Source organism: Oncorhynchus tshawytscha, linkage group LG01, assembly GCF_018296145.1.
Source record: "Oncorhynchus tshawytscha isolate Ot180627B linkage group LG01, Otsh_v2.0, whole genome shotgun sequence".
Lineage (NCBI taxonomy): Eukaryota > Metazoa > Chordata > Actinopteri > Salmoniformes > Salmonidae > Oncorhynchus > Oncorhynchus tshawytscha.
The window spans coordinates 45,442,048-45,460,350 of NC_056429.1; the positions used below are offsets into that span (position 1 = coordinate 45,442,048).

Below are 18,303 nucleotides of genomic sequence, written 5' to 3' on the forward strand. Positions count from 1 at the left end.
GATGGAAGGAGGTTTTCACTCAAAATCTCACGATACATGGCCCCATTCATTCTTTCCTTTACACGGATCAGTCATCCTGGTCCCTTTGCAGAAAAACAGCCCCAAAGCATGATGTTTCCACCCCCATGCTTCAGTCGGTATGGTGTTTTTTGGATGCAACTCAGCATTCTTTGTCCTCCAAACACGACGAGTTGAGTTTTTACCAAAAAGTTATATTTTGGTTTCATCTGACCATGACATTCTCCCAATCTTCTTCTGGATCATCCAAATGCTCTCTAGCAAACTTCAGACGGGCCTGGACATGTACTGGCTTAAGCAGGGGGACACGTTTGGCACTGCAGGATTTAAGTCCCTGGCAGCGTAGTGTGTTACTGATGGTAGGCTTTGTTACTTTGGTCCCAGCTCTCTGCAGGTCATTCACTAGGTCCCCGTGTGGTTCTGGGATTTTTGCTCACCGTTCTCGTGATCATTTTGACCCCACGGGGTGAGATCTTGCGTGGAGCCCCAGATCGAGGGAGATTATCAGTGGTCTTGTATGTCTTCCATTTCCTAATAATTTCTCACACAGTTGATTTCATCAAACCAAGCTGCTTACCCATTGCAGATTCAGTCTTCCCAGCCTGGTGCAGGTCTACAATTTAGTTTCTGGTGTCCTTTGACAGCTCTTTGGTCTTGGCCATAGTGGAGTTTGGAGTGTGACTGAGGTTGTGGTCAGGTGCCATTAATACAGGTAACGAGTGGAGGACAGAGGAGCCTCCTAAAGAAGTTACAGGTCTGTGAGAGCCAGAAATCTTGCTTGTTTGTAGGTGACCAAATACTTATTTTCCACCATAATTTGCAAATAAATTCATTTTAAAAAATCCTACAATGTGATTTTCTGGATTTTTTTTTTTCATTTTGTCTGTCATAGTTGAAGTGTACCTATGATGAAAATTACAGGCCTCTCATCTTTTTAAGTGGGAGAACTTGCACAATTGGTGGCTGACTAAATACTTTTTTGCCCCACTGTACCTATTAATATAACGTTTTGTCATCCCTACTGCCTCTGACCTGGCAGACTCACTAAATACAAATACTGTGTTTGTTAATGATGTCTGAGGGTTGGAGTGAGCCCCTCTCTGTCCGCCTGTCAGTAAAAAAGAATAGTGCCATCTGGTTTGCTTAATATAAGGAATTTGATGTATAGCATTTACTTTTATTTTTAACATTACTAAAGTATGACAGTTGAGTACTTTTTAAACTAGACTGTTACTCAAGGAGTATTTTACTGGGTGGCTTTTACTTGAGTCATTTTCTATTAAGTTATCTATACTTTTTCTAATGTCTCACTGGCCCTCACCCTGTGCCCCGACCTGTGAGAGGGTGGAGTTTAGCTGTTTGAGAGAGTGGTGAATGTTCTGCTAACAAGGAAAATCCAGGGGGCAACATACCGCAGGCAAACATAACGAACAAACAACTGTTCATGATTCCACTCGTTCGCAAAGAGCCTGGCGTGAAGCGTTCTGAGCTTTGATCAACGCTGGAAAAGTAATAAGTGGGTAAATGCTAATTAAATAAAAAGGTGAGTTAGCGTTATTTCACAAATAAAAAGGTGCATAAACAATTGTGTGTGTTTACCCTTGACTTAGTCTCTGCTGAGTCCCCAACAACCGGAAGTTCCGGTTTTCAGTGGAAATGAAAAGAGAACCTGTGACGCAACTTCCGCTTTTGGATGTTAACACGGGTCGCTACTAGTTACCACAGCCACATAAACCCCACCTATTTCTACAATTTATCTTCTTAAAAGGTGTTTAAACCTAACCCAAACCTCAACCACACTGCTAAACTTATGACTAACCCTAACCTTAAATTAAGACCAAAAATCTCAAAATTATAAACAATGTTTAATTCTCCAATTTTGGGGACCAAGGAGTTGGTGGGAACAGCTTCATTGTTCCACTGTAAAATCCTCTCTTCCACACTGCATGTCCAAAGGGGGAGAGGGTCTCAAGGAATTAACGAATAAGTCATAAAACTTCGGAGAGAGAGGGAGGAGGGGGGGGCACCTATGATCCTCCCCGAAGGGCTGTCATGACAGTCCCCCTTTGGTGGTTGACTTTTGCGATTATCCTGCAAGTTGCAAACCAACATAAAAATGACCATGTGATGTCCTGGTGGTGGATCATTGTTGCAGTCCCCTTCTGGTGGTTTACCCGGGTAGGCTCTCTGAAAGCAGAGCAGTCCACCACAAGAATGGGCAGCGGATGTCCAGATTGGGATCGCCGTTCTTGGCTCGTTGTCTGGTTGTCCAGGCTGGTGGATCTAGGCAGTAACTTAGGCAAATGTTAAACTCACACACACTCACAAAATACATAATTACATTTCTACCCAAATGAGTGGCATTGTGGCACTAAGTGATGATTGTATGGGGAACTTGTTTATGGCTCTCACTTCCTAAGTTTCAAAGGAAACTAAATGAAAAGGAAAGAAAGCATAAACAAAAAGGTATACAAAATATAGTTATCACACCTTAATAGTCTAATTGGACTGTATTCTATATACGTCCAAGGTCTTGGCAAAATGAGTTGGAGAATGGAGAATGTGCAAAAGGTCAGTGGAGAAGCCAGCTACGACCCAATCCGTTTTGTTTCATGTTTGTGTACTCATGAGACAATACAGCCACATTACCATAACTTTGTTTATACAGGTGCCTCCGTTATGAGGTTTACGTCTAAATATTGTATAAAACGAATGAGTAAAGATTAAACTATTTGTGAAATTATGTAATGATATGTTAAACCGTTAATGTGAAAGAAATGGATTCCCTTTAAAGTTTAACTAAGTCATTGGCCCGCCCCCATAAGTCTCATGGGACAGCCCTTTTCTACTGTTACGAATAAAAACCCCACCTGAAAAAAATCCTCTTCAGACCATGCGTACCTCGGTCAGCTGGGCGAGCAAAGGTTTGAGTAGAGACCACAAAAACCTCAGTATAAGCTAAGGTTATAATGGTTGTGTTATTCCTAACCATACCACATGGAGCACTGGCTACACGGGTGGAAATGGTTAAACTGAGACTATCAATTCCGACAGAATAAGAGCAAATCTTAGAAACTAATTACTAGTCTGCAGCTAGAAATTGTTAACCTGGGATGCGAAGACCAACAACCGCCAAAGCATCTATTCCATGAGAACATTTCTGAATGGTACTCTGAAGTATCCATTCTAACCATGAAATACTTCAGGGAAGCAGAGAGAGACGATCGGATGAACCTTCCAACAGAAGTACTGACGATTCCAACAGCGATCGACGACACACTGGGCGTAAATATTGATTACAATTATTCCCGAATGAGTGAGCGTTCATGTGCAAAGGATTAGCATTTCAATTAATGTAATTATCAACTGTGTAGTGACTCGGGTCTTTCCCGCCCTTCAGTCCACACCCACTTCCCTTTGTCCACCAAGCCGTCATATCTGCTTAGCCCACTAGGGAACCTCTCCTATCATTTCCTTGTAACCATATCTACGGTTTGATTGTGCATTTCTGTGATTATGTAGTTAGTAAATAAATAATCAAGACAATTGATGTATGGATGATTCATAGTAAAGGCTGGGTTCGTGCAGATAACCAACCATTTACAACGTTTGGAATGAGACTAACGTGAGGTAAAGAATAATTAATTAATTAGAAGACTAATTGATCAGATATTAAAATCTGATTAATTAGAAGACTAATTGATCAGATATTAAAATCTGATTAATTAGAAGACTAATTGATCAGATATTAAAATATCTGAAGAGATATTAGGAAAATTATAACTATGTAATCTGAACATTTTCCTTGGTGCCCCAACTTCCTAGTTAACTACATTTACATGATTAGTTTAATCACGTAATAATAATTAGAGAATTGATTTGATAAAATAAAAGGCTTCAATTTAATGATGCCAAAGACATGACACCACAGAGGAGCTAACCTCACAATGGAAGTGCTCTTTAAGCACTGAACCAGTCGTATGTGGTCTGATCATGGTTCATGACTTCTAATAACTTTCCTCCTGAATGGAGGGTTATATTTATTAATGGCATATGTGTAAACCATCAGAAGAGAGTTCTGGAGATTAGGGGTGGCAGGTAGCCTAGCGGTTAGAGTCTAAAAAAAAAAATCTGTCGTTCTGCCCCTGAACAAGGCAGTTAACACTGTTTCTAGACAGTCATTGAAAATAAGAATTTGATCTTAACTGACTTGCCTAGTTAAATTAAGGTAAAATCCCCCCCAAAAAAGATTCCCTTACACGTGTTGCAATCTGAGTGACTACTAACTCCTATCGCTGTTCTCAATAGCAATTAGACTTGTGAGGTCTCTAACCTTCTTACTGACTGTGCTGGCATTGGGTACTGGTACTCAAGGGGACCAGTTATCCTACCAATTTATTCTGAAATGTTATCCTACCGGAACACATGATTAATTAAAGAATAAGTATTAATATTTGTGTGGGCATTGTGAATTGGGAGTTGTGCTTCATTGGTGTCGGGTGGCTCAGTTGGGTGGGGCTGTTTGATTCATTTGAACCGCATGATAGGCCTGTTTGAGTTGGGATTGTTTTGTCTGATTCTATTCGGCCGGATTAGTCTGTTCAGGATCTGTCTGGGTCTATGCACAAACACGGCCCATTCACCTTCATCAGTAGGTCCGAGTTGGGTGTGTCATTCAGTTTGTCCTGCTAGCCGGACCGCTCATCTGGAGATTTTGTTCACTCTGGTTTGGCGCATCTGTTTGCCCTGGCTGGCTGATCTGCTTGGTTCGGTTTGGAGTGGCAGCTGTCATTGTCAGCACAAATAAATAGAAAATCCTACAGATACCGCTCCGACTCGTTTTAGCGGTCTGCCTGGGGGAGTGTATAGCCTACAATAACGCTTTGACCCGATTTGGCAAAGCACTGTTTTGGTAGGTGCAAATTCTGTATAATAACACCTCCTGGTGTTTGGGGAAGTGTATCAGGGACTGGCTGAATTCGCAGGTTGTTTTGGGGAAACCGTGAGTACAAGTGTGATAGTGAGTGTGAAAGTTGCCTGTCCTTGGTGGGGAGGGATTGCACACCCTTCCTGAGACGTCACTTAAGTGTGGCCTGGCAGAAAGGATGCATTTGATCCTGCACTAGGAGAGGGGAGTGTAAATGATATATGAATGACTAGTGGAATTGCACAATACTAGAAGTTAGGAAGAAATACTATGAATCATATAGAGGTGTATAAAAATCATTGGCGGGTGTCCAGTAAGGTTTATAGAAACTGTATACTGGGGTGTAAGGTAGAGGAATATACAGTACAGGGAAACAGACATAATGATGTTTGAGGTGATAGAACACATACGAAAAAGGAGAAGGATTGTTGAAAAGTATAAAGACAGCTAGAGGAATGTTGAAGAAAAACAATGAAAAGTCAGACAGGAAGAAGGTGGAATGGTTTCCAAAACCTTCACCATACACCAGTGGGTAAATCTCCCTGGTGTCCGGAGTGGTGGAAATAAAGAGAGACAGAGGTGGAAGATGATAAGGAGACGCTCTCTGCCCTCTTAAGTAAAAGAAAAGGACCTGGAAACGACAGGGGAGACTGAGCAAGGTGCAGGAAGGAACCCAGAAAAGTTTAACTGTTACTAAAGATTGTGGAAATAGGAAGAGAAGTGTGAATGATTTTGGTAACGTGGGTTATCAATAATAGTGATATTTGAGGCGCTATACTGGAAGACATTAAGTCATCTGTATTATCCAGTGACAGATTTGCAGACGTTATAGTATAGGTTCTAATACAAGGTATTATATTATATAATACAAGGTATGCCGTGACTAATTAATTGTTATCCGGGGAAGTGGGTAGCCCTACCTTGGAAAATAGTTAATAGAAGGTGTGTATTATAGAAGTGAGGGGTAAAGATGAATTAGCAAAGAGGTTACTAAACCTAAAATGAACTTTAAAATGTTTCAGTTAGTTTATGAACATTGTGGTGGTTGGCAAAATAATCAGAGACAACCACAGGGCCCTGTGAAGCCATGGGCGGGGCCTAATCACAGATACTAGGGATGCCCAGAGAATCCTACAGGGGAGGGTCAGTTTTCAATGACATCCATGAGAGCTGATCAAGAACCTATGCCAAAACTATAGGATTCTCGGGACTAACGCAGCTAATTCCAATGACAACTCCAGTTCGTCTTAACAGCTGATGGTAGATCAGCAATACTCCCTATTCTAGTGTCAGAACAAACTCCAATTAATTTAAGGGAAGAGATATAGACTAGTGAAGGTAAACAAAAGACAGTCAATTGGAAAATAGGAATCTCAAAATGTAATTGTTTGGATTGATTAAGAATTGGCTGATGTATTTTAAAATAAGAGATGTTTAATGAGTGCGAAGCAGTGGTTAGTGAGAAAAATATAGTCATTGATAAGGAGGATTGATGTAAACATAATGTTTGGCGAGAGAGCGAGAGAACAGGGGAGAATTGCAGGTTAAGACGACACCGGATGAACACCAGAGGGCGAAGTGGGAGAAGATGACAGTATGTGAATGGTAAGAAGTTAGTGCCTTTTTGTAGCACTCTAACAATGCGATATTTTAGTAATTTGAAAAGCTGAGGTTTCAGTAAAAGGTTTCAACGATGAGTAGAGGGATTGAACCTTGAGAATTAAAAAAAGATTAGCTGCGGTTGAACGCAAGCAGGACATTTGGAGAAGTATGAGCTAGGTAATTTGAGCAGGAAGTTAATGATCATCTGTTTCCATTACGTGGAGCAGTGTCCAGTAATACAAGTAGAATTAAATGAGTATTGACTGTCAAGCTGATTAGACAGCACCAACTTTTGGAAGGTTCTACATTTGTTAAATAACTCAACAGGTTAAACTGATAGATTACTGGAAAGGGGTTTTGGGATTGTTTATTTTCAATTCAGTTTTAAATTGGGTATGTAGTAGGATGGAAATGTTTTGAAAGGTTTTTAAATAGTTTCAGTAGGACAGGGAAAGGACAGGGAGAGGAAATATTAGCATGGTGTCGAATGCCCTGTATACTGACTTTTTCAGTGATGACTGATCAATCTCACTGGAAATGGCAGGAACAGGTGGGGAAAAAAACAAATAAGAAATAGTTTTAGTATAGGGACACGGTCTTGGAAATTCAATTGTGCAAGTTCTCCCACTTAAAAAGATGAGAGAGGCCTGTAATTTTCATCATAGGTACACTTCAACTATGACAGACAAAAGGAGAAAAAAAATCCAGAAAATCACATTGTAGGATTTTGAATGAATTTATTTGCAAATTGCAAATTGCTGTTCATGGTTAGGTACATTGGTGCAACCGTTGTATTTTTTCCACAAATGCGCTTTTGTTAAATCACCTGTGTGGCGAAGTTGAAGTAGGCTGTTATTCGATGATAAATGAAGGCACCGCATTGATTATATGCAACGCAGGACAAGCTAGTTAAAATAGTAATATTGTCAACCATGTGTAGTTAACTCGTGAGTATGTTAAGATTGATCGTTTTTTATAAGATAAGTTTAATGCTAGCTAGCAACTTACCTTGGCTCCATGCAACCACAAGGTCCTTTTGACACTGCACTCGCATAACAGGTGGTCAAGCCTGCCACGCAGTCTCGTGGATTGCAATGTAATCGGCGCCCAAAAATTACAGATTACTGATTGTTATGAAAACTTGAAATCGGCCCTAATTAAAATCGGCCATGCCGATCAATCGGTTGCCCTCTACTTGAGACAACTGAGACATGGATTGTATGTGTGTGCCATTGAGGGTGAATGGGCAAGACAAAAAAAATGTAAGTGGCTTTGAACAGGGTATGGTAATAGGTGCCAGGCGCACCGGTTTCTGTCAAGAACTGCAACGCTACTGGGGTTTTTCACACTCAACAGTTTCCGTGTCTATCAATAATGGTTCACCACCCAAAGGATATCCAGCCAACTCGACACAACTGTGGGAAACATTGGAGTCAACATGGGCCAGCATCCCTGTGGAACTCTTACTCCTCTTACTCCGAGGGCTCTGCAAAGAGATTGTGGTGCTTGCTAGTATTAAAGGGAAAGAGGGACACCTAGTGAGTTGCACAACTGAATGCATTCACCCGAAATGTATCTTCCGCTTTTAACCCAACCCCTCTGAATCAAAAAGGTGCGGGGAAGACCAAGAGACAAAACTAGATAACCATTAAACACAGCTCACTTACATACTCTACTGGAATACAATTAAGTGCTGTTTGTTGGTGTGTGTCTATACAGGGGTCAAACACACCTCCATACTGCCCCAGTACCATATGACCTTACCGACACTGTCGGTGACATTTGGTTGATAAAAATCCAGGAGGAAGGTCGGAGACACTGGAACAGACCCTAGAAAAAAGGAGGAAATTGTAATTTAGGAGACAATCAGATATAAAGGAACCCTGTCTACAAACCTATAGCCCGACACGCTAGAAGGCATGTATGAAGATCTGAAAAGACAAAATTCCCTCTGGACAGGGACAAAAAAAATGGCTATTGTCCATACCTCTTTCCCTCCATCGATGCAGTTGCCACTCTCCTTGTGGCCAGAGAGAGGCAGGGAAGGGTCCATAACAGAGTGGGAGTTGACCCACAGACATGCTGGGGAGAGAGGTCGAGGAAGGGTTAATAAGGTGTGTGTGTGTGTTATATTTCATAGTCCATTATTCATCAGGTGGGTTCTGGGTGATAGGAATTATCAATCTAATGCAGAGAGGATACACCACACAAAATGCTTTCAGTCGTGGTGACTTGAGATTAATATTGGGAGATCAAGATAGTGTATGGGTGCATTTGTGTGCGTGTGTCCCTTGTACCTCTTGGCAGCCTCCAGGGCCAGAGTTGGGTCTTCAGTCCAGAGAGAGGCAGCCTGGCCGTGAGGGCTGTGGTTCCCTGACAAGACAGATAGACAGATAGACAGATGGATAGATGTGAGTGTTTCATTAGTGTGAGTGTGGTTTGGTCATATAAATAGTATGGTGTGGTCCTCCTTACCCAGAGTGACGCCCTCCCCGTGGCTCCTGAAGGAGAGGGGTAGCAGAGGGCCGGGGAATGGGGTCACCACACAGGCTACTCCACACAGCACCGTGGGGGGATAGGCAGTACTGGAGGAGGGCGGGGGACACGGCTGGATCAGCTAATACAAGCATTTATTGAAAAAAAAAAAAAGGTACTTTTTATTAATTGTGCTCAACACCACATCTAACAAAATGGTGGTACAAAACAAAGAAGCAAATTACAAAAATAAAGAGGAAATAATCCATATAGTGAAGAGATTTCATTCCGAGAAGCAGTATTTGGAACTTGGATTGGATTTACTGCCTTCAGGTCTTTTTGAAATGTTATGATTATTTTGCCCACTGCAGTGCTTGTACATAGGCATTTTGCCTATGCGGTATTGAGTGACTGATGCCGCCCCCCCCCCCCACCTGTGCTAAGGGCTATACGCTATGAAAGTGACACGCCATTTACCAGGAAGTAGCCTTGTAGTTTACTAAATGCTGTAGGCTTTTTGAATGGTCTTCAAGTCAAATATTTCATAAAAGGCATCTGGAGAAGTTCCTCCACAAAACACTAATATAATTGTATATGTTAAAATGACCGCGTTTTCACACGTTATGATAGAATCGTCAAGCCCATAAAGTAAAGAGGAAGGGCGGTTACTTCACAGGTTATAGTTTGCACACTGAGTGTACAAAACATTAGGAACACTTGCGCTTTCCATGACAGACTGACCAGGCGAATCCAGGTGAAAGCTATGATCCCTTATTGAACACCTGTTAATTCCTCTTCCTCTGATTGAAGTGGATTTAAGAGGAAGACCGGTTAAAGAAGCATTTTTCAGCCTTGAGACAATTGAAACATGGATTGTGTATGTGTGCTATTGTGTATGTGTGCCAGTGTGTCAAGAACTGCAACACTGCTGGGTTTTTCAACACTCAACATTCTTCTCTGTATCAATAATGGTCCACCACCCAAAGGACATCCAGCCAACTTGACACAACTGTGGGAAGCATTGGAGTCAACATGGGCCCCCTTGTGGAACACTTGACACCTTGTAGAGTCCGACACCCAACAACTTGAGGCTGTTCTAAGGGCAAAAGGGGGTGCAACTAAAAATTAGAAAGGTGTTCCTAATGTTTTGTACACTCAGTGTATGTGGTAGCCTAGCGGTTAAGCATCGGGCCAGTAGCCGAAAGGGCCCTCGTTTGAATCCCCAAGCCGACAAGGTGAAACACCTGTCGATGTCCCCTTGAGCATGGTACTTAACCCCAATTGCTCATGTAAGTCGCTCTGGATAAATGACTAAAATGTTAAATGTAAATATAGTGACTGACCGTGGCCCCCTGCTGTTGGGCCTCCTGTACTGCAGCGTCCACCAGCCTTCGGTCCCCCTCGGCCAGGAGAGGAACACTCTTCATCCCAGCCATCCGAACCTTCAGACGGGCTACAACACTGTCCCACACTGACTCCTGGACACACAGCATCCACTGGCACTGAGGAGGGAGGGTGAGAAAGAGAGAGAGGGAGCAAAATGAAGATGGAGAGGGGGGAGAAGGCAGGTTATTTCATTAGTCTACTGTTCAGATAAGTCATATATAGGCCAACTGAGTCAGTGAGAGAAGGCTTTAAAATGTGTATATTTTTGTGTTCGTTTATAGAGCGAGGGAGAGGTAGAGATTGGTTATACTGTACAATACTGACCACCTTTGGCCATCTTATTCTTTCACTGGAATCTTTTGACTCACTGATTTGGCTTCAAAAAGCAACTGAGAAAAGACAGACATCTGTTTCACCTCTCTGGTCTTCTTAAAGGCGGTCTCTATCACTCCATCCACGGCGCTGTCGATATCGGCAGACTCAAAGATGAAGGGACAGGTGGCTCCGAGGGTGAGGGAGAGAGAGACGGGAACACCCATGCCTGCTGTGGCCCTGCACAGAATCTCTCCATCCTGAAAAAGAAGGAAAGAGATTGGAGGAAAGGTTTTAGTTAGTGTGAGAGAGAAAACGAGGAAGTTCACAATCCAAAGCACACACGATTGTCGTGGGACAACTGTCAATTCACTGCTGCGCCAACAGAAAATGTTCACTTCACACAGCTAATTACGGTCCCATTACATTTACATAGAATCCTGGTAAGTGGTTAAGTGGTTTAGCGACTTACTTTAAGAAAAAACAACCGCATACCACAGTCATAGCACGTAAAAACATTCATCAATAAAGAAGCTATCAGAAAAAAATTGTGCTAGTAAGAGACAAGTGTTAGTGCAAGAAGATGCACGTGAAAAATACATCAAAAAGGAAGCATAACCCCTATTGACAAAAAAATTGGTCTGAGTGTGTGCCCACCTTTTTGTTGCCACTGTAAGTGACATAGCTGACGTGGGGGTTTTGAGCCACTTTAGAACCCAGTGACAAAATGTTGCCAGTCACCACATTCAGCACCCCCGCAGGCAGTCCCGCCTCCACAAACAGCTGAGCCAATAAGAGAACAGGGGGCACTGTCCCCACGCCAGGGATCGCAACCACTGTGTTGCCTGGGAAACAGAAACGTTAGGGTCATAAAAGGTAGAGTAAATCTTTACCTTCCGGAAGGGTATATTTGTCAGGGTAGAATGTGACCGGGTCCATTTTGAAACTGTTTGTTTTCATGACTTTGGAAATTAACATTTGGTCATGTTGATTAGATAGCCTGGATTTTTAACTGTGTGTGGGATTTATTTACACACACACACACACACAACTCAGCAAAAAAATAAACATCCCTTTTTCAGGAACTTGTCTTTCAAAGATAATTCGTAAAAATCCAAATAACTTTGATGAATAACACAGATGTTCATTGTAAAGGGATTAAACACTGTTTCCCATGCTTATTCAATGAACCATAAACAATTAATGAACATTCACCTGTGGAACGGTCATTAAGACACTAACAGCTTACAGAAGGTAGGCAATTAAGGTCACAGTTATGAAAATTTAGGACACTAAAGAGGCCTTTCTACTGACTCTGAAAAACACCAAAGGAAAGGTGACCAAGGGTCCCTGCTCATCTGTGTGAACATGCCTTAGGCATGCTGCAAGGAGGCATGAGGACTGCAGATGTGGCCAGGGAAATCAATTGCAATGTCCGTACTGTGAGACGTCTAAGACAGCGCTACAGGGAGACAGGACGGACAGCTGGTCGTCCTCGCAGTGGCAGACCACGTGTAACACCTGAACAGGATAGGTACACACGAACATCACACCTGCGGGACAGGTACAGGATGACAACTGCCCGAGTTACACCAGGAATGCATAATTCCTCCATCAGTGCTCAGACTGTCCGCAATAGGCTGAGAGAGGCTGGACCGAGGGCTTGTAGCCTGTTATAAGACAGGTCCTCACCAGACATCACCAGCAACAACGTCGCTTATGGGCACAAACCTACTGTCGCTGGACCAGACAGGACTGGCAAAAAGTGCTCTTCACTGACGAGTCATGGTATTGTCTCACCAGGGGCGATGGTCGGATTCGCATTTATCGTCGAAGGAATGAGCGTTACACCGAGGCCTGTACTCTGGAGCGGGATCGAATTGGAGGTGGAGGGTCTGTCATGGTCTGGGGCGGTGTGTCACAGCATCATCAGACTGAGCTTGTTGTCATCACAGGCAATCTTAACGCTGTGCGTTACAGGGAAGACATCCTCCTCCCTCATGTGGCACCCTTCCTGCAGGCTCATCCTGACATGACCCTCCAGCATGACAATGCCACCAGTCATCCTGTCTTGTAGGAAATCACGCACAGAACGAGCAGCAATGTCAGTGTTCTGCCATGGCCAGCGAAGAGCCCGGATCCTGTTGGATCGGAGGGTGAGGGCTAGGGCCATTCCGCCCAGAAAATACGTCTGTTGAATCTTGTTATGTTCATAGAAATATTTACACATACGTTTGCTGAAAATAAACGCAGTTGACAGTGAGAGGACATTTTTTTTTTGCTGATTGCCTTTTGGTAGGCCGTCTTTGAAAATAAGAATTTGTTTAACTAGGCAAGTCAGTTATGAATAAATTCTTATTTACAATGACGGCCTACCAAAAGGCCTCCTGCAGGGACAGGGCCTGGGATAAAATAAAAAAACAATTATAGGACAACACACACACATCACAACAAGAGAGACAACACAACACTACATAAAGAGAGACCTAAGACCACAACATAGCAAGGCAGCAACACAACACAGAAGCAGCATAAAGCATGGTACAAACATTATTGGGCACAGATAACAGCACAAAGCATGGTACAGACATTATTGGGCACAGATAACAGCACAAAGGGCAAGACGGTACAGACAATACATCACACAAAGCAGCCACAACTGTCATTAAGAGTGTCCACGTGAGTCTTTGAATGAAGAGATTGAGATAAAACTGTCCAGTTTGAGTGTTTGTTGCAGCTCGTTCCAGTCGCTAACTGCAGCAAACTAAAAAGCGGAGAAACCCAGGGATATGTGTGCTTTGAGGACCTTTAACAGAATGTGACTGGCAGAACGGGTGTTGTATGTGGAGGATGAGGGCTGCAGTAGATATCTCAGTTAGGGGGGTGAGGCCTAAGAGGGTTTTATGAATAAGCATCAACCAGTGGGTCTTGCAACAGGTATACAGAGATGACCAGTTTACAGAGGAGTATAGCGTGCAGTGATGTGTCCTATAAGGAGCATTGGTGGCAAATCTGATGTTTGCAACATGTTTTGTGCTACTACCATGTTGTGTTGGTACCATGTTGTGTTGGTACCATGCTGTGTTGTCATGTGTTGCTGCCTTGCTGTGTAGTTGTCTTTTAGGTCTCTCTTTATGTAGTGTTGTCTCTTGTGATCTGTGTTTTGACTTATATTTAATTTTTAATCCCAGCCCCCGTCCCCGCAGGAGGCCTTTTGCCACGCCGTCATTGTAAATAAGAATTGGTTCTTAACTGAATTGCCTAGTTAAATAAAGGTTCAATTAAAAAATAAATGTAATAAAATAAATGCAAGCGCTTGGTGAGTTCAACATGTCGACTCCCCTGACTGCAGTCTCTCTTCTGGCCTGGCTGATGTCCTGGAAAACTTTGGACTCCAACAGCATGTGGACTCTTCCACCCACAACAAAGGCCATACACTGGACCTGGTCTGCATCACAGGCGTGGATGGAATTATGCCAGGCCTGTCCGACCACAAACTCATCACCTTCACCCTACCTATTCCTCTGCACACTCAGCACAAGAAACTCTATTCAGTTTAGGAGTCTTAAAACTATAAAACACAGGCCATCTTACTGAATCCATCTCCAACCTGCCAGTTACTGGCTCTGTGGCTCAATACCACACTGCCTTGGCTTCCATACTCGATGAAGTTGCTCCTTTGAAAACGTGCCTAGTGTTTTTCCCCAAATCTTCTCCCTGGTACACTTACGCTCTCTCAAAGCAACTGGCCGTCGTCTAGAACTGTACATGTGCAGATGTTTGGGCAACATCAGAAAGGCAAAAAAAAGGCCTTAAAGCTCAGACATCAAAGTACTCCCAACTGATCAGCAATGGAAACTCTTGGGTGCCGTCTTCTACTGTGAGCAAGCTCCTCCAGCCTTAGCCTCCCCAGAACGATGCAATCAATACCTGTGCCTCTTCCAAAGCAAAATTGAAAACATAACACCATCCTGTCCTCTCCAGCCTCTGTAGTTGATCTAGCCAGTCCTCTGCTCCCCGAGTCAAGGTTCTCCACCTTCACTGCAGCTGACGTAACCAAGCTGGTTAGAACAATGAGGTCCACCACTTGCTCACTTGACTCACCTCCCTTGTAAAGACCTGCTTACCTGCACTGGAGCCTTTCTTCACAGAAATCATCAGCAAGTCCCTCACCACTGGTTGTGTCCCTCTTCAGCTCAAACTTGCTGCAGTCTTAACAGTACTTAAAGCCTGGATCTGACCCTGACAACCTCCAGAACTACAGGCCCATCTCCAACCTGCCATTTCTGAGTAAGCTTCTTGAACATGCTGTGTCTAGCCAACTTCAACGCCATCTGGCCACTCATAACCTTCGAGCCCTTCCAGTAGAGTATCAGAGCTACACAGCACAGCACAGAGACTGCACCCTGGTAAGGGTCGCCAATGACCTCATGAATGCTGACTCTGGGGCTGCCAGCATCCTCAGTGCTGGACCTTGTTGGGGAATAATCAGAATTAGTTGGTAACATAGGTAAGATGTTTTATATTTCATCATATGTTTGTAAGTTACTTCTCATCAGATTGTGTTTGTATAATACTGTGGCAGGGTTGCAGTATCTGTTCTGTCAAGACTAAGTTGCTTGGGCCGGAGAGAGGGGAGAGGTCAAGCGTGTATCTCTTGGCTCCACAATGTCTGTGTGCCAGTCAGTGTGTCTGTGATCTTGTCAAGATAGGATGGATTTGATATGGAGGATTGGTTTATGGTTCTGAGTTTGAGAAAGGAGACAAAGCTGAACGATGAATTATGCCGATGCCGTCTTATCCTGTGTGTGTCTTTGCTATAAAGGATCTCAGTTGAAATGTGGAAGGGACTCAGAATTCATTGAGACACTGAATTGATCTGAGAGTCACAGGGTTGTGATAGAGCTCATATAATTAAAGAGACTTTGTGATAACTGACTTGTGTGGTTTGCTCTCATGATTTGGTAAATAGAGGAAATTTCCACAACAACCTCAGTCCAGCTTTCAAGTCACTGTCAGGGCTGGAGAGTCTCTGGCCTCGTTTAAGGAACATGCTAAAGACTGAGCTGTTCAGAAAGGCTTTCAAGGACCTATGTTAATTCCGTTCTCCTGACGACACCTGTACATAGCTTTGATTGTTGTCTGCTTACAATGTTCTGTGTTTTGGATAGTTGTTATCATAATTGATATATCATTTTCAAGAAACACTTTAAATTAAGTATTATGAGTGTGTATTTCAGTCAACCCTAGAGCGAGTTGAAAAGATGGTGTGTATCAGTGAACCATAGACAGAGGTAAAAGTGTGTCAGTGAACCATAGACAGAGGTAAAGGAGTGCAGTGTGTAGCTACCTGAGTAGAGTCTTGGCTCTGAGATGACAGGGGAGAGCATTCCAGGCCTTGAAGCCACTGGCCCCAGAGGACACATCCTCATCCACAGCACTATACACAGTACCACCTAAGGAGGGAGAGGGAGAGAAAGATGTCAATAGTATTATATTGATGAAGGCATTTAAAATATAACAAGAAAACCGTGGCTAGTGGAGGAAGAAAGAGAGAACAATAATATTAAACTGAGGGGATAGCTCCCCAGTAGGTTCTCTTTTTACCTGAAGAGTCAGTCACATTGCATGTCTGTCTGCACGGCGAACAAACTTTCCATCGATGAACAAGCCGAGAGCACGAGACTGAGGCTCAGGCCAAGCCTGAGAAAAGGAGACAAAGATCGCGTTTACATATACACTACTGTTCAAAAGTTTGGGGTCTGAGTTTGAGAAAGAGACACCTCAACTGGAAGTTAGTATCCGCAAAACACCAGTCTCAACAGCGAAGAGCCGACTCTGGGATGACTTCCTCTGTCCAGTGTCTGTTCTTTTGCCCATCTTAATCTTTCTTTTTATTGGCCAGTCTGAGACGTGGCTTTTTCTTTGCAACTCTGCCTAGAAGGCCAGCATCCCGGAGTCGCCTCTTCACTGTTGACATTGGTGTTTTGCAGGTACTATTTAATGAAGCTGCCAGTTGAGGACCTGTGAGGAGTCTGTTTCTCAAACTAGACACTAATGTACTTGTCCTCTTGCTCAGTTGTGCACCGGGGTCTCCCACTCTATTCTGGTTAGAGCCAGTTTGCGCTGTTCTGTGAAGGGAGTAGTACACAGCGTGGTACGAGATCTTATGTTTCTTGGCAATAGCATGGGATAGCCTTAATTACTGAGAAGAATATACTGACGAGCTTCAGAAGTTTTGTTTCTGATCATTTTGAGCCTGTAATTGAACCCATCAATGCTGATGCTCCAAATACTCAGTCTAAAGGCCAGTTTTATTGCTTCTTTTAAATCAGAACAGTTCAGCTGTGCTAACATATTTGCAAAATGATTTAATGATCAATTAGACTTTTAAAATGATGATCTTGGATTAGCTAACAAAGTGCCATTGGAACACAGGAGTGACAGTTGCTGATAATGGGCCTCTAGATTTCATAAAAATAAAGATCAGCCATTTCCAGCTACAATTGTCATTTACATCATTAACTCTTAGAGCTACCCCCCTACTTTTTTTAAATTTTCACCTGAAGACATACCCACATCTAACTGCCTGTAGCTCTGGCCCAGAAGCAAGGATATGCATATTCTTGGTACCATGTGAAAGAAAACACTGAAGTTGGTGTAAATGTGAATTGAATATAACACAATAGATCTGGTTGTAAAAAAAAATTGTATTATCATCTTTAAAATGAAGATAAAACATTCAGATCGGATGGGACAATTTCAGTGAACAATAGAAGAGGGCAACAGTACTTGCAAAGTTTCAGAATGATAACTTCCAAAATGAGTGTGCGACAACATTTATCATGAAGTCACCCAGGTGTCCCACACAAGTAGCCCAAAATGTACCCAAATTGGTGAAGGTATACATTTTGAAACAAAACTATACACAAAATACCAAAGTGGTTTTCTAACACCTCCCCCAAAAAAAAAAAAAAAATTGGATTTTTTTTTTTTTACACACTTACAAAATAACATGGGTATGCAGATGTGCAGGTGTAGAAGCACGGTGGCTAGGAAAAACTCCCTAGAAAGGCCAAAACCTAGGAAGAAACCTAGAGAGGAACCAGGCTATGAGGGGTGGCCAGTCCTCTTCTGGCTGTGCCGGGTGGAGATTATAACAGAACATGGCCGAGATTTTCAAACGTTCATAGATGACCAGCAGGGTCAAAATAATAATAATCACAGTAGTTGTAGAGGATGCAACAGGACAGCACCTCGAGTAAATATGAACAGTTTAGGGTTCCATAGCCGCAGGCAGAACAGTTGAAACTGGAACAGCAGCAAGGCCAGGTGGACTGGGGACAGCAAGGAGTCATCATGCCAGGTAGTCCTGACGCCTGGTCCTAGGGCTCAGGTCCTCCTCCGAGAGAGAGAAAGAGAGAATTAGAAAGAGCATACTTCAATTCACACAGGACACCGGATAAGACAGTAGTACTCCAGATATAAAACAAACTGACCCTAGCCCCCCGACACAAACTACTGCAGCATAAGTACTGGAGGCTGAGACAGGAGGGGGTCAGGAGACACTGTGGACCCATCCG

The 18,303-nt window shown here is 43.1% G+C and overlaps 1 protein-coding gene across 1 annotated transcript; it reads right to left on the reverse strand.

The window, feature by feature from the left end:
• Positions 1 to 7,936: 7,936 nt before the first annotated feature.
• Positions 7,937 to 16,380, reverse strand: LOC112260528 (aldehyde dehydrogenase family 16 member A1-like). Its single transcript, XM_042328041.1, has 10 exons — positions 16,344 to 16,380; positions 16,071 to 16,176; positions 14,962 to 15,193; positions 11,378 to 11,569; positions 10,825 to 10,980; positions 10,366 to 10,524; positions 9,023 to 9,164; positions 8,845 to 8,920; positions 8,535 to 8,629; positions 7,937 to 8,377 (listed from the first exon to the last, which is right to left on the reverse strand). The coding sequence occupies exons 1-10, from the start codon at positions 16,378 to 16,380 to the stop codon at positions 8,259 to 8,261; spliced, it is 1,314 nt and encodes a 437-aa protein (XP_042183975.1). The 3' UTR covers positions 7,937 to 8,258.
• Positions 16,381 to 18,303: the final 1,923 nt, after the last annotated feature.